A 16,623-nucleotide genomic window follows, 5' to 3' on the forward strand; every position below is an offset into this window, starting at 1 on the left:
TAGACTGGGGTACACTGGTCTAACTGGAGACATGGATTTTTATTGCAGGATAGTAGCACACAGCATTTTTTCACTGGCTGGATAAGAGCTTTAATTCCACAAGCATTGAAGCTCTTTAGATGTATTGAAAAGTAGACTACTGTGATTCAATCAGTGATGAATTTGCAAATTTCTAGCAACAATATATATAAATACATCCATATGCATCTGCGGGTGCTGTTATGTAATATCTGGTATCATCCAAGTATTTAATGTAAATCAGTCATTTTGCATATTTTAAGCTGCCTTCATTTTTTCTTCTTCCCTGAAAGAAGAAGCATTTTAGGGGCACCAGCATGGCTCAATTTGTTAAGCATTCTGACTCTTGATTTCAGCTTAGGTCATGATCTCAGGGTTGTGAGATGGAGCCCTTCATGGCCCCACACTCAGTGGGTAGTCTGCTTGAAGATTCTCTTTCTCCCTCTCCCTCTGTCCTTCCCCCCAACCCTGAATGTGCATTTTGTGCTCTCTCTCTTGCTCTCTCCAAAGTCAATATTTTTAAAAAAGGCATTTTAAAAATGAAAAGAATGAAATCCAGGAACTTCAGAATTGAATTTCCTTGATGGCTCTTCAGGTGGCATATAGAAATACAAATCCAAACAGAAAAATATTAGGAGAAAGTAGGTGCAGTCAAGTAATAAGAAAACCATTCTATTGGTAAGCCAAGTGTAGGGGCCTGGGGCGAATGGCTTTCAGCAAGTGTCTTGGATCTTGCAGACACATTTTATTCTGTTACTAGAACACTGTCGTACTAAGAGGCTGTATCATCCCTTTAAAACCCTATACTTCCTCCCGGGCTTTACGGTTTTTGACCACTCCTACGTACCTCACATTTCCTAATGCAGCCACAGAAGTTCTCATGAAACATGGGCATTGCTTCTCGTTCACCTCCTACTGCCTGTGACTCACCATTTTTGCTGATTTCTCCATGTTTATAGCCAACTATTTTGAAATGGCACTAATAGTCCTTTGTGAATGAGCCTTTGATACTCTTTCCAAACTCATCTCTTACCATTTTTCTGTACTACATAATCCAGTCAAGTAGAACTACAGAAAAATCACAATGATCTAGGGTAAATTTAGAGCACAGGTAACACCAATTCACTGCTAAAACTAACTACAAATATTTGGTCATAAATATTTGGACATCGTGGTTACTTTCAACAGGAACATAAAAGCTTACATGCTTATCAAGACTTGATGACAAACAGCTAATTGGAAGATGAATGTTGGTTGCCTGTTCTGGAGGAATAGAGTCATCAGATCTCGGTGCCAAGTCATGGTGGTTAGTCTCCAAGCCCTACTATTAAAAAAAAAAAAAAAAAAAAAAAAAACCAGCCTTTCCTAATAAGCTCCAGGATATCCTTAGAACAGAGAGGTAACTCTTCTATTTGCACACCCCCAACTCAAACCTCCTCTCCATCGCTTGGGAATTAAGAGTAAGAATATTTGAGAAAAATAGTCAAGAGCCCAGATTTTGGATGAATTCACAGCAAGAATTAATGTTTTGCTTTACCTCTACTATCTGCATTGCCTTTGGAAACTTCACAAACTTAGTCTTTCAAGTTCTCTACACTCTCATATGTGAAAATGCAATTTTTTGTGTTTTAAAAGAAAATAATACTAAAGAAGGAAAGCAATAAGAAATTCAATAGTTTGAAGACTGCTACCCTAAATTTGACAATCATGGTGTTACAGTAAGACTTTCCTTCCACTTTTAAACCCAGCAATACCAAAGAGGCTATGCTCAAAATTTAATGATCTAAGTTTTATTTTCTTCCAATTCATGGAGAATCCAACTTCTCCTTGGATTTAAGCTGTTCTTGTATGCAAGCGCTATCACTGAAACTATCACTTATTCTATTCTATCTTTTTAAATAAATTTGTTCACTTCATAGGCAGACTTAAAAGTTTTAAAAATCAAACAAACATGTAAAGTATGGAAAATATACCTAAAAATCCCATAGTCTCATAAAAGCAACAGCAAAAATACAAAAACACTCCTGCTTACATTAATTTGTCTTCTCTTTTTTCTATAAAAATTTTTGTTCATGGGATGCCTGGGTGGCTCACCAGTTGAGTGTCTGACTTTGGCTTAGGGCATGATCCCAGGTCCGGGGATTGAGTCCCACATCAGGCTCCCTATGAGGAGCCTGCTTCTCCCTTGGTCTATGTCTCTGCTTCTCTCTCTGTGTGTCTCTCATAAATAAATAAATAAAATCTTTTAAAAAATTATTCATAGTTGCAATTATTCAGTAAAATAAAATTCTATGGTCTGCTTTATTTGCCTAACAAGAAAAGTAAGCCTTTTTCTACGTTATTGTAACTGCTTTATAGTTTTAATGGCTGCAAAAACACTTTTTAATGTTGATATCCTTGTGTACCTAATAAGTTTTATTTCTACTCGTAGATTGTTTCTGAAAACTATTGTTTTTAAAAACTCAACATTTTAAATAATACTTAGAAAATGCTTATAGGTTTATAGATTATCAGATGTTTTCAGAAAAATTTTTTACCTCTTTTCCCAAATTAGTTATCTGGTAGTAGAATATGGGGCTTTGGTGGGTTTTACATTTATTGCCATAAGTAACTCCGATTTTTATAATCTACTTTTAGCCTCTAATTGCACATAGAAAGATTACCTATAAATTTTCTTCAACCATTTATTCAGAAAATAATGGATTTTTTCAATGGATTACTATAAGCCAAAGACTATTGTAGGTGTTGAAGATACACTTGTGAACAAGGTAGAAAAGATTCCTTTCTCTGGGAGTTGCAATTTTAGTAGAGACAGGAAGTGCAGCATAAATCAAGTAGGAAGAATGGAAATGAAAGATTGATAGAAAAGACAGAAAGAGGGAGAGAAGGAAGAAGGAGGGAGAGGGAGGGAAGTGAAGAGGGAGGGGGAAAAAAGGAAGAGAGGGAGGAGGGAAGAAGGAAGGGAGAAAAGAGGAAATAAGTGAAAATCAAATGAAGAGAGGAAGCCAAATAATGACAAAGGCTCTTGACTACAGAAGCAAACAATATTATGGAAAATTCCATAAATGCTCACTGGTGAATTTTAACATAATTTCCCGAAGAACCACATTGGTTATTTCAGAAATATTCGACAACATTCTTGCCTTAATCAGCAAGTTTCTGAAAGCCAGTTAAGGAATGTATATTTTAAGAAGAATATGTGACTAAAATTATAAAGTTTCTGTATCTTAAACCCCAGATGCATGACAAAAACAGAATTAGAACTTTGTGGCTGAACACAAATATATTATTTAATTTAATAACTCAGCGTTTTAATCATTTGTCTTAACTATAGCCTTTAACAGCATTGAATGGTTCCATTACTGTCTTTATTTAAATTCCAAGAGCTTTCAGGCTCTCTTACGGGAGGGAGAGGGGGATCTGATCTCCAGATCTCCAGTGAGAGAACCCTTGGAAAGTGCATTCACAAAAAGGAATGACAAGGTCAATTCCAGAACTTCCTTTTCAATTCAAATGAAGCTGCAGACTCTGTTTTCTGTTTTTGGAACCTTTGAAACAAGAGGGGATTGTTTCCCATATTTCATTCGCGAAATGGATGATTTAGTATCCTTTTCATGGTTAATATCTCTGCACCTTGATTTACCACAGAAAATAGAAGAGTCTGTAGATCTGCGCAACTTACTGCACGAGCCAAAAAAAAGTACTTGAATAAATGCTTTCAAAGCTGAGGCAGCTGCTCATCAATTAAGGGAGGCTTTTTATTGGCTCTCTGGTCTTTTCTCAGCACAGATTTTCTTCATTACGGTTTTCTCCCCCTTTATCCTGTTTCTGAACATGCTTTTGTTAGGAGAGCAGCAGTAAGAGCAAGCTATTACGTAAGTCTGATTCATGTTCCTTTAGATGTTTAACCTTTGGAGCAAGAAGAAATGGGCTGAAAAAAATTGAGGTTCAATGCCATCTCACTTAATTCTTTAATGGGACACTTCATGTCCTGGTTCTCTCTGAAAAGATATGATATATGGCATGCCCTATAAAGAAACTAGATATTTGAAATATTGCTGTGTCTGCATGACATCCCAATGCTTACACATTGCTGTAGAATGCTTCCAACTGCTTATGAAGAAAAGAGTTTAAGTGTTTAAGGAAACAAAAGGTGTTAGGTGCTTTTGTGGGTTTTTTTTGTGGGATCTTTTTTGCCTCCTTTTCCCTCTTTATGACTGCAAGAAAGCAGCGAAGGTGATTAATGTGGTTTCAAATACCATAAACTTGGCAAATGTATACCAATGAAAACTACTCAACTAAATATATTACCTTCATTCTTCAACAAGTTCATTTATATTCCTAATAAGGCAGGATTTACCAGGGGCATCCCTGGATTGAGTCACTCAAATGTACCCAGGGATGCATCGCAGTGTTTTCTGGTTTTTATTCTTAATTTTCCCATTAGTTCCAGTTGGCTGCTTCCATACACTAAGATGGGAGGAGGGATGGAGGAGAGAGACTATTATCAAGCATCAGTACTCCTTAAGATGAAAGGAAATGCTCAGGTTCAGAGTCCACGCATGGGAATGCCACTGACCGCCACCTACGATATGAACAACCTCATGGAGAAGTTTCATGCATGGGTATCTTTATAGTTTTTGCCCTACTTTTTAAATTTTCAAAGATATTTTCTCTGTGTGTATTTATATGTATAGATGATAGATAGATAGATAGATAGATAGATAGATAGATAGATAGATGATAGATATTTCTATCTATCTATACCAGTTTTTACAAGTTGTTCAGCATAACGACCTTTAAACATTTTTTTTTAGGGGCACCTGAGTGGCTCAGTGGGTGAGTGTCTGCCTTTGGCTCAGGTCATGATCCTGGGGTCCTGGAATCGAGTCCTGCATTAGGCTCTCTGCAGAGAGCTTGCTTCTCCCTCTGCCTATCTCTGTCTCTCTCTGTGTCTATAATGAACAAATAAATAAGATCTTCTAAAAAAAAAGATATTTTTTAATTCTAGGGGAACAGTCCATTGAAATTCTTTTTTCCTTGTGTCCCTTCCATCTTTAAAACTCTTCCAATGAAGAATGAGCCTTATTTGCATGAAGTTGTTCTAGCATAAAATTTTCCTGCTGAAGGAAAATCAGAGGAGGGGTCAAGCTAAATCATCACCCATCTCTCAGTGTGATTACTCAGGGAGGACACTCTCCCTATTAACCTGCCCACTACTGCCAAAGGCTGTGCATAGAAACCACCAGATGTTGTAACAGAGACACAGGTGAGGCACAGCTGTACAGGTAGAGATTCAAGAAGAGACATTTCAAAACACTGTGCCTGAAACACTGGGGCTTAATTGAGGTGTTTGATTTTGGAAGAGATTCATGGGAGCACCATTTAATAAAGTCACTTTCATGTTGTGTATATACCTGCCCACTTACTAAGAGAGAGAGAGAGAGAGAGGGAGAACTCAGGGTATTGTGTTACAAGTGAAACATTCACAAACACATCCTCTTCTTGCTCCTCGTATTACAAACTGAGCAACATAATGGTAGACCGCAAGGCATAACAAAATGTTGTGCATGCTGTATGCAGTGACTCATAAAATCAAAGAATGGAGGTGGGGATAGAGAACTTCCTTCTCCTCCTTCTCCTTCCCTTGCTTTGGCTTCTTGTCTAACTGTGTTTGGAAAGCCAAATGTTGCTGGAGTTATTCGAATAAACAACACTGCTTACTTAGCACAAGCATGTATTAACTGGGAAGATCTGTATTGATTATTTCATAATAAGTGTTACAAAACTGATTTGCACTTCATTCATACAGTGTTCCAGTAGTACCCAGGTATAAGCCAATAAATATTTCTATGACTCTGAATTGTGTTATATATTTAGATTTTTTTTAGATTTACCAGAAAGCCAATTGTTTTATATAAGGCTGTGCAAGGCTACCAGAAAGTATAGGCATTTTATACCTTCAAATAAATCTGAAGTTTCTACTTGAGCAACATTATTGGGTATGATGTTGAGACCTATTTTAGACACACAGGCAATTACAACCTTGTAACAACCTAGTTAGTATTAAAAGTGTTGATTATTTTAGATTATCAATGTATTCTTTTGAAAGTGCATAAAGTCAGTTAAAGAGATAATTTTTCCTTTTCTTATTTTGCTCTTTCATATGTTTCAAATGTTATCATTGTTATCTTTAAACACACAAATATACATATGTTTATATATATGGAATGCATAAATCAAAATGTGTTTTGGGGAAAGCATATCTTATGATTTTGTGGATAGATTTCTTATAATGAAAAGAAATCATCTCTGATCTTATTTGGGGGGATTTTTCCTGAAAATTGTTAAGTTTTTAGTATCTTCTTGCAAACTATAATAAGGTATAACACTGTTAACTTATTAAGAGAAGTTCTTTTATTTGCTTAATTGAAGAATCTCATTACTTGTTTTTGGCTCAAAGGATGTCTAAGTGTCAGAGTACTACCCAAGGCAGAGTCTTCAAAGTATTCTAAACATTTTGCTGCCCAAGCTGTAGTCCAGCATGTCAGAGTCACAGTGTGTATTCCTGGGGGATGATGGCAGCATGGAGAGGCATCCCCAAATTGTCAGAGGGTCAGTGGGATGTTCTGAGGGTAGCTCTGTTCTCCACATTTCCCTGGCTGATCTGGACTCTAGGTGCATAAGTTAGGCTGGAGGCATGGCTTGCTCTGTTTCTTTTCAGCCTCCTTTCCCTGAACGTGCTCCAGGATGGGAATACAGTTCTCATCATCCAAGGTAACATGCATGATATCCCTCCATGGAGTCTTCACCAATGTGTTGTTGTTGGAGCATCTACTGAGGGGTGAGGCCGGCTGTGCCACATTATAGCAGCTGTGGGTGTAGGAACTGCCTGGGCATCAGCAGGAAAACCACTCCTTTTGGCAGCACAGTGCTGTCCTCAGGATATAGTGCAATTATATCCAAGAAGCCCAGCCCCCAATTTGGGTTGGCTGTAAATGGAATATTCCATTTGGGAATTCATTTTTCTTTTCCCTATGTTTCTAGAAATGTTTTAGCTTTTCATTTGATATTCAAAGATATGCTCACCTAATTCTTTATGTATATAGAATTATGTATGTATATGTATGTACGTATATACGTATGTACATATATACATATGTACATATACATACACAATTAGGTGAGCCAGGGTATGTATGAGTCATCATACAACACTATTACAGTATAATTGACTATATCCCGTATGCTGTGAGGTTAATTCCTGATTTATTCATTCCATAACTGGAAGCCTCAGTCTCCCACCCCCTTTACTTTTCCCATCTCTAAACCCCTTTCTGGCAGCCATCAGTTTGTTCTCTGCATTTATAGGTCTGATTCTGATTTTTGTTTACCCATTTGTTGTTGTTGTTGTTGTTAGATTCCCCATATAAGTGAAATCATATGATATTTATCTTTTTCAGTCTGACTTATATCACTTAGCTTAATACATTCTGGATCCATCTATGTTGTCATAAATGACAAGGCCTCATCCTTTCTTATGACTGAATAATATTCCATTGAATAGATATACCACATTTTCCTTATCCATTTATCTATTGACGGGCACTTTGATAGCTTCCATATCTTGGCTATTGTAAATAATACTGCAATAAACATAAGCATCGATATGTCTTTTCAAATTAGTGTTTTTGTTTTCTTTGGATAAATACCCAGTAGTGGAATTACTGAATTATATGGTAATTCTATTTTCAATTTTTTGAAGAACCTCCATACCGTTTTCCCCAGTGGCTGCACCAGCTTGCATTCCCATCAACAGTTCAGGAGGGTTCCCTTTTCTCCAACCTCACTCAGATTTGTTATTTCTTGTCTTTTTGATTTTAGAAACATATTTTAATAATAAGGTTTCTGTAAAAATATTATTTTATTTATCCTACAAATCCTTTTTAATACCCAAATTTGCTGAATCACAAATATCAGTTGGTAGATGGAAGGGATGCTTCTGCAGGTGGAAGAGGTCCTCAAAAGGCAGCTACATCTGCTGCTCCTGTTCTTCAGTTTTCCCATTTCTGAAATTGATAAAGAATATTTTGGAAGACTTTTCTTTTCAAAATACAAAAAGCCTTCCTATAGGATAGCATTTTAATAAACTCTAAAAATACTTAGATTCAAAGTCATACCAAAAATATATACATAAAAAATGCTCTGCTGGTTTAGTAATGGAACTGGGGAGGGATATCGAATAGGATCACAGGAAAACCTAGCCACATCTTACATTGACTGGATCTGGCACCTATCTAGGTATTTTCTAATCACCAATAAGTTAAAATTTATTACTCAGACATTGGAGATGTTATCACTATTTATTATCTCACAAAGAGACAGATTCTTCATCCAAATGGATTTTTTTTTTCATCAGTGAAATACTCCAGTGAGTAAAATCAGAGCTTTGAGACCTGGAAAAGGAACTTCAGAACTTTATGCCTGTTGTTAGTTAATACTTAAGGGCTTATCAAAGTCTATCCCTAAATCAGTTAGACGTTCCATCTTGATTAAAGATGCTTCATTCAGATTATTCTAAAACATTCTAATCTGAGCATGCAGGCCAGAAAGTAGACACTCAGGAATGGTGGATTTTATCAACACTTTTATTATCTTGCCTTTTATAAAACTTAAATACCTATGCTGTGCCAGACACTATACTAGGATCTTTTGTTTGTTTGTTTTATAAACCTACCAGAGAGAAATTATCCTCATTTTCTAGGGGAAAAAAATAAAGAAGAGGCTTTGGAATTGAAATAGCTTGTCCAAGATCATACAGACGGTACAAGCTGCATAAGACTGCCTATTTGAAATGTCTACACTCTCTCTTTTGCAATGGCAAATTTTATTTTAATATAGATAGGTAGGCAAACCTGTTAAAATGGACAGAGGGGTCAGTAGTTGTCGAACAACTGAAAATAGGTTGAGGAGAGTGAAGGCTGAGAAAAAAGTTTTGAATTCAAAATATCAGGTCCTGGCTTCTACTTCACAGAGCATCATGTGAATAAAGACTAGAATGAAAGAAGAAAGCAGTGAGGGGGACTGAGATTTGTTTCTTGCCTAACATTTTCCTTGCAAAATATGAGACACTTTACTTATATCATTTAAATTTCACAACTGTGCTCCAAGGTTGAGGTTTGTTGTCCAGATTAACAGATCAAGAAATGGCAGGAAACAATAGGATGAGTGAAGTTTACATATCTAGGAAGTAGTGACACAATTTTGAATGAAGGTTTTTGGAATCCCATAGAATGTATATATTTTTCACTGTAGATGGATACACATGGCCATTATTAGTTATTTATAAAATGAATATCTTATGAATTTCTTTGTATATTCCCCATTAAATACTCCCAATTTTGTAGCAAACAAATATCTCTGTGTCTAGTCAGGCTTGAGTTTGGATGATGGAAAAATTATATAAGCTGAATAGAAATGGAAATGATGCTTAGAAGCTATAAAATCAGAATATAATTTTATCTACATCAGAGTAAGCCCAACACTCTCCAGGTTATTGTACGTCTAACTGATGTTGAAAATTATCAAACAGGAATTGAATGGCTCCTGTATTCCAAGAAGACTCACATAGGTTATAGAGATTAATTCCGTGGAGTTCAAGTCCATGGACATAATACCATGGAGGATGAAGCTTTCCTGAGTGGAAACTGTGGCTTGTAGCAGAAATTGCATTTTTAAATCAAATGTTATGTTTTTACTGCTCTCTTCTTTCATTTTTCCCTACAAAAATGAAAAAAGAAATGTCGTTGGTGGAAATAAATATATTAACTTTATCTCCATTCATGAAGTTACTAAATTTGCTCTTTTTCTTGAACTGTGACCTACAGGTAGAGTCAAAGATTTAAGCTTTGATAATACTTTTCCTTCTGTGTATATGAGAAGTAAAAATGATTTTAAAGTCCATAATTTTCATTTAGATCAACCATAAGAGCAGCTAATATATTAAAATCAATAGATTAGATGATTTTTTAAAAAGATTTTATTTATTTATTCATGAGAGACAGAGAGAGAGAGGCAGAGACATAGGCAAAGGGAGAAGTAAGCTCCCTGTGGGAAGCCTGACAAAGGATTGGATCTCAGGACCCAGGGATCATGCCCTGATCTGAAGGCAGACACTCAACCACTGAAGACACTCAGGCATCCCTAGACTAGATTATTTTATTTTAATTATAAAATATAGCATATCTGGACAGTTTACACAAGCTCACTTTTTAAAAGATTTCTTTCTTGACCTAATTGACATTTTTTATAAGTTTCTTTGATTAAGAAATGTTAATGTTGCTGATATACTCCAAGTAAATACAATTGTATATAATTTAAGAGAATAGTCAATGAGTTAAATTCAAGAGTTAATTTCCATAGAAAGACCTACCCAATGAAACAAATCCTGACTCTAATCATGGTTGAGGTAGAAGTAAGCATTTTGATGTTTCTTAACTTATTTAATGCATGTGCTTTTGTCAAAAAAATAAGACACAGGGTTGTTTAATAACAACCCCTTTTATATTGCAAATATGTGTCACTTTTAAAAATACACACAATAATAAACAGATTAGATTATACATGTTCATATATAGAGAGAGGTAATGATTAGGAAATTGAGATTGAAAAAAGTTAGTGGCTTTTCCAAGTGGCAAGGTAGAACTTAGATCCAATGTCCCTCTACTACAGTCTAGAATCATTTTCCCAACACCTGTCAGCCAGAAATTTTTGAATTAAGATTATGGCATCTGGGATCTTTACTGTGGATCATACAAAATTATTTCATTATTTCATTATTTCATATTTCATTATTTCATTATTTCATTTCCTATAGGACATCTGAAAAATAAATGTCAGAGAGAATGCTAAATTAATCATGATAACCATTAAGAATGGTCTTTAACATGCCACAAGCAGAATAAAAGAATTAGTTCTACTATGTATTTAGGCCTTTCTATGTCAAAGTTCTCATAGCTTGAATATTTCACAAAGCCTTACTAATGAGTTCATTATTTTGTTTATTCTGCTCATAAGAAAGTCTGATATGACCTTTATGTTTGCATTGTTAATAGCTATCAGGGGTTGGTTTCCAGGCTCTTTTCGCTTCAGCACTTAGGCAAAATTAATTCAGATCAAAGTCCATTTGAAGGTAGAACATCAGTCTGAACTGGACAATAAAGAGAACAGTCAGGATCACCAGGCCAGCTCCCTTAGCTTGGAGTTCAGAATCTGGGGCGAGGCAGGTAAAACAAATAAGCCATATGATCAGAAATATGTTCCACCATACAATTGCCACACCAAATACAGAAGCCTAGAAGATGAGGTAGGAAGTATGGAAGAAGCAGGAATGTTAAGAATCTGGGACTTGATAGGGAGAGGCCCAAGGCAGCAGTGCCCACAGAGAAGAAAATGTCCATGGCTTTATCATGTTGCACTGCACTTGCATGTATTTTTCTCCTATGTGCTCAAATTCAGTGGGTAAAAGACCACCCAAAGGAACTGATGATTTTTTATTCAATCCTCATGTGTTATGTACCAGAGATAGGAGATACAAAAAGCTTACAATTGTATAGGGAGAAAAAAACCATAAGCAATTAAGCTGGACACATACAGAGGCACAGCACCAACCCAGGGAGGAAATGTTTGTTCTGTATTTCTATATGAAGAGCCAGAAAAGCGTTCTGGGGGAGGTAACACTTGTTTCGATCTTGAAAGATGGTAGTTATATTCCAGATGGAATATAGCAAATATTTATAAAGGTGGAAAAGATAGCTCAAAGAAATTGGTGTTTGAAGCCATCGATGCACTCCAGAGCGGTGTATCAGTTCTTTACAACTGAAGCAATATTTGATGGATATTCATGACTTAGGAAAGTTGTGCAGTGAATGGTGTTTAATAGAGAGGGTGCCTTATTAAATCCAGGCTCCATGCCTCAATAGCCATGTGATCTTGGGCGGGCTCTATAACCTCTTTATCCCTTCTCTGTAAAATGGGAATTAAATAGAGCCTACCCCACAGGGTTGCTATGCAGATTAAATTTGTTAACCTTTACAAAGCATTAGAAACTTTTAACTCATAGTAAGCACAGTGTAAAGGCCCTAATCTAAATGTGATGGGCAAATTTATCCTAGTAAAAATTTTACTATTGATTTATTTCCTTCTTAATTCCTATTCAGTAGATAAGTATCCTAAAGAAATTTCCCTTCTCCTTGAAACCTCACTCATTCAGTGGTCAAGAGCAGTGTATCATCTGTCCTGTTCTTAATTTTTCCTTTTAGTAGAAGCTTCCTGTTAGATTTTTCCCAAATGAATGGCAGAGAAATTAAAAACAGCAGAGCCAGGCAGTAGGTTCGAGCGTGCTTTAGTTCGAGGGCTCCTGGGTGAGGTTCCATGACTCTTAGAGGCTTGAGTCAGGGAAGTCACGCCCAGGCAAACCGCAGAGGGGTTTATAAAAGTTTTCAGCAGGAAGATGGGGCAGGGTGGCATTGTAAGGAGGCCTGGCGGGAAGATGCCGGCCCCAGGTTGGCCATCTTGAGGTCCCCAATCTCACCAGCCCAACATTCTCATCTTTTTATTTTGTTATAATGGGGCAATGACTCAGATCTGGCTATTTTCTGCTGATATAGGGGTGTTGTGGGACATGTCGGAGATGGGCAGGCGAGCACAGGGGTGTAAAAGAAGTTGATTGATACCCGAGATATTTTGTGGATTCATTGGATGAATTGGAGAAAGCAAGGGGCCACCATTAATAGTATGCCAATGATTCGGAGTGCTCTTAGGAGGGGGAGGAGCCATGTGGTTAGCGGGGTCTGCCACCATTGGGGTGTAGTTGGGTCGACAGTTTTTGGAGAGACTCAATGAGTTTTGGCGAGGGTGTGGAGATCGGTTTCAACTACACCTGTTTCATTGATGTAGTAGTAGCATTCTTTATTGAGAAACATACAAGTTCATCCTTTTCCGGCTGTGAGGAGGTCCAAGGGTCATCGGTTCTGAAGAGCTGCCTGGGCCACCAAGGTTATTTGGTGTTGTAGGGAAGCCAGAGATTTTGCTGAGGTCTCGATGGCCATTTGAAGCCTTTCAGATAGGTCTCTGGAAGAATCTATAGAATGGATTAAGGCCCTTGTACCCAACCCTGGGGCCACCAGGGTTGAGGCCAGGGAGACCCCAACAACCAGTAGGAGAAAGATCACTCATTTCTGCTTTTCTGGGGGGCTGTGAGGAGAGCTATTTTTTTCTTTAAGATTTTATTTATTTATTTATTTATTTATTTATTTATTTATTTATTCATGAGAGACAGAGGCAGAGACATAGGCAGAGGGAGAAGCAGGCTCCATGCAGGGAGCATGACGCGGAACTCGATCCTGGGTCTCCAGGATCAGGCCCTGGGCTGAAGGCAGCGATAAACTGCTGAGCCACCCAGGCTGCCCAGGAGAGCTACTTCTGCCTGACTATAGATAGTTAATCACAGAACCAAGGAGACAGACAGAGGAGAGAGGCAGAGGTATTGAGAGATTCAGAAAGGGTACCATTGCACCAAAAGAAACCGCTGATAGGAGCGTAATGAGAGGTGACGTTTGACCAAGTGGCATTGCAAAGGGATGAGTCAGGGGTGGAGTAACATAAGGGGAATTGATGGTTGAGAGGGTCAGTAAATAGGGGAAAATCAGTGAGAGAGAGGTGAGGCGCCGGGGTCGTGGGTGTGGGGCTCGAGCAGCTGAATGCATTAGGGAGGGGAGCAGCCACAAGTTTTGCCTAAAGCAGCACAAATGAAACAATGGGACAGATAGCCTATGCTGGAAAGGTTGGCAAGGGAAGTGCCTTGTTGGATAAGCTTTACCCAGGAGAAGGGATCCTGGTCCTGAGTTGGGTTAGTCTGTAAGTGTTCCTGTGCACGTATGGTGTCAGCTTGATTTTTTAGGGTGGATTGATTCTATAAGACTCTTATGTACGATCTATAGATTTGGAGACAGGTGGTAGGATACGAAGAATAACCCCATTGGTAAAGTTTCACCGTTACCCCCATTGCCCAGTGGGGGTCCCAGGGGTCTGGGACCATTAGCCCATATTTACCGGACTGTTGATAAAAACAACAAGGCTGACGATGGGCCGTAAAAGGACTGGTGAAAGGACCTTGGCAAAGGTGATGGATATTGCAGTAAGAATAAAGACAGCCTCCATTAGTTTGGACCAAATAATTTTCACAGTTAGGATGAGTATGATCATAGGTGAAACAGATTACAGGATCAGAACTAGGATTAGGGTCAGGTGGAGGGAGAGAGTAAAATTGACACTAGCCTGGCAACCTAAAGGTTGGCAATCAGTGGTAGAAATGAGGCTGGATCAGCTTCGGTTTCCCTGGCTCCAGGATTCTGTCATATAAAACCTTCATCAAAACCAATAATCAGAAGTGGGGTGGCTGGGGGGTAGGGTCAGGAGGAGGAGGATGGCATGAAAGCTGCATCTTGGTAGGCTCCAGAGGTCGGGCTGTCCACTCATCTTGAGAGGACCCATTTTAGTTTAGATAGGTGGACCCAGGAGGGGTGTCCTAAAAGTTTAGCAGCAGTTGGAGTAGTAAGGATTACTGTATGGGGGCCTGTCCACTTGGGTTTTAGAGTCTTAGGGTGTAATTCTTTTAGTAAAACACTATCTCTGGGGGACAGACCTCACAACATATCAGGAGTCAGTGGCCCTGGGTCAGGAATGACAGAATCAGCGTGGGCCTGGAGAAGGGCTCTCAAGAGTCAGGTAAGGTAGATAGGAGAGGAGAGGGGGTGGCGATGAAGGAAGGTTATGAGTAAGTAGAATGGGTCGCCTGTACAGTAATTCAAAAGGGCTAAGTCCCAAGGGTCCCCTTGGGGCTGCCCTAAGCCTGGTTAGGGCAAGGGGGAGGAGGGAAGGCCATGACAAGCATGTTTCAAGGATTAATTTGATAAGCTGTTCCTTAAGAAGGCCATTGGCCCTCTCTACCTTACCTGAGGACTGGAGATGGTAGGGTACATGCAGTTTCCAGCTGATGTTGAGACTTTCGGAGACCTGCTGGGTGATGCTGGATGTGAAAGCCGGCCCGTTATCTGACTGTAAGGTTCGAGGGAGGCCGAATCTGGGGATGATGTGCTCGATGAGTATTTCAGCAACAACATCAGTGGTCTCTTGGGCAGTGGGGAAAGCTTCGATCCAACCTGTAATCCACGAAGGTTAAAATATACCAGAAGGTTTTATGGTGGGGCATATGGGTGAAGTCAAGTTGCCAGTCCTCACCCAGTTGGTGTCCCCTCAGTTGGTGGTTGGGTCCCAGTCAACAGATCCCTCCTTGTGACTTAACAGAGGAGCATGTTTTACAGGCAAATGGTGGACAGTCTCAATAGTCCTATGGAGGTGGGGGTAATATAAGAGGGGTGACAGGAAATGATATAAAGCCTTAGGTCCTATATGTAGAGACTTATGGATTTCAGTAAGCAGGGTGTGGAGGAGTTTGTTTGGGAGGGCATTTTTTTTCTAGAGAAAGATCCATCCCTTATCTCCAGGTTTGCCCCCAATTTGTTTGAGGGTGTTAAGTTCCTCATCTGTCTATGAAGGTGTGTGGGCTGTGTTTAGGAACAGGAGAGGGGCTGAGGAAGTTTCTTTAGCCATTCGTCTGGCCACAGTGTCAGCTTTGTTGTTCCCTTGAGAGACGACGTCCTGGGATGTCCGATGTCCCTGGCAATGTATAATGGCCACTTTGGTAGGGAAGTGGAGGGCCTCCAACAACTTGGAGATAAGGGGTCCATTAACTATGGGTGTACCCTTGGTGGTCAGGAACCCCCATTCCTGCCAAAGTATAGAATGTGTGTGTGCAATTGGGTAGGCGTATTTAGAATCTGTATAGATGTTAACCCACAAATTCTTGGAGAGATGGAGTGCCCTGGTGAGGGCAATTAACTCAGCCTTCTGGGAGGTAGTTCCTGGAGGAAGGGGAGCTGCCTCAATAATCGTCTCCAGAATGACCACTGCATATCCAGCATGCCACTGGCCATCTGGAGCCATGACGGAACTCCCATCTACAAACAGTACTCCGTCGGGATCAGGAAGAGGCTGATCGGAGAGATCTGAATGAGAAGGGGTAAGATCGTCCAGAAGTTGTGGGCAGGAGTGCATTGGTTCAGAAACCAGAAAAGATGTGGGTAGAAGAGAGGTGGAGTGGATAAAGAGACTTGAGGATTTTCAATGAACAGTAGATGATAGAGTTGGAGGCGTGAGGGGATCAAATGGGCCAGGGATCTGTAGCCAACCAGTCTATTAATTGGTGTGGGGAAAAAACAGTGAGGGGCGGCCCCAAGGCTAGTTTTAGAGCCTCCTTAGTGAGGGAGGCAGCTGCTGCCAGGGCTCTGAGACAGGGTTGCCAGCCCTTAGTTGTGGGGTACAGCTGTTTGGATAGAAAGGCTACCACCCAGTACGCTGGCCCAGCCAGTTGGGCAAGGAGGCCAGTAGCAGACCCAGATCATTCATCGGTAAAAAGATGAAATGGTCTAGAAGGATCTGGGAGGGTTAAAGTGGGTCCCGAGATTAGTTGGTCCCTGAGTTTGG

The 16,623-nt window shown here is 39.3% G+C and overlaps 1 protein-coding gene across 15 annotated transcripts in view; it reads right to left on the reverse strand.

Annotated features, from left to right (window-relative positions):
* Positions 1-15,355, reverse strand: part of LOC144287740 (uncharacterized) — a 60,337-nt gene extending 44,982 nt beyond the window's left edge. For 8 of the 15 annotated variants that reach the window (XM_077854997.1, XM_077855010.1, XM_077855009.1 and 5 more), the window contains exon 1: positions 15,033-15,355. In XM_077854997.1, the coding sequence (XP_077711123.1) occupies positions 15,033-15,200 (168 nt within the window). In that variant the 5' untranslated portion in view covers positions 15,201-15,355. Of the gene's footprint in view, positions 1-7,971; positions 8,088-9,645; positions 9,799-15,032 lie in introns of all 15 variants that reach the window. The other 7 variants (XM_077855004.1, XM_077855001.1, XM_077855002.1 and 4 more) reach the window with 2 other exon arrangements.
* Between the last annotated feature and the right edge of the window lie 1,268 nt (positions 15,356-16,623).

This window comes from Canis aureus, chromosome 17 (assembly GCF_053574225.1).
Source record: "Canis aureus isolate CA01 chromosome 17, VMU_Caureus_v.1.0, whole genome shotgun sequence".
Lineage (NCBI taxonomy): Eukaryota > Metazoa > Chordata > Mammalia > Carnivora > Canidae > Canis > Canis aureus.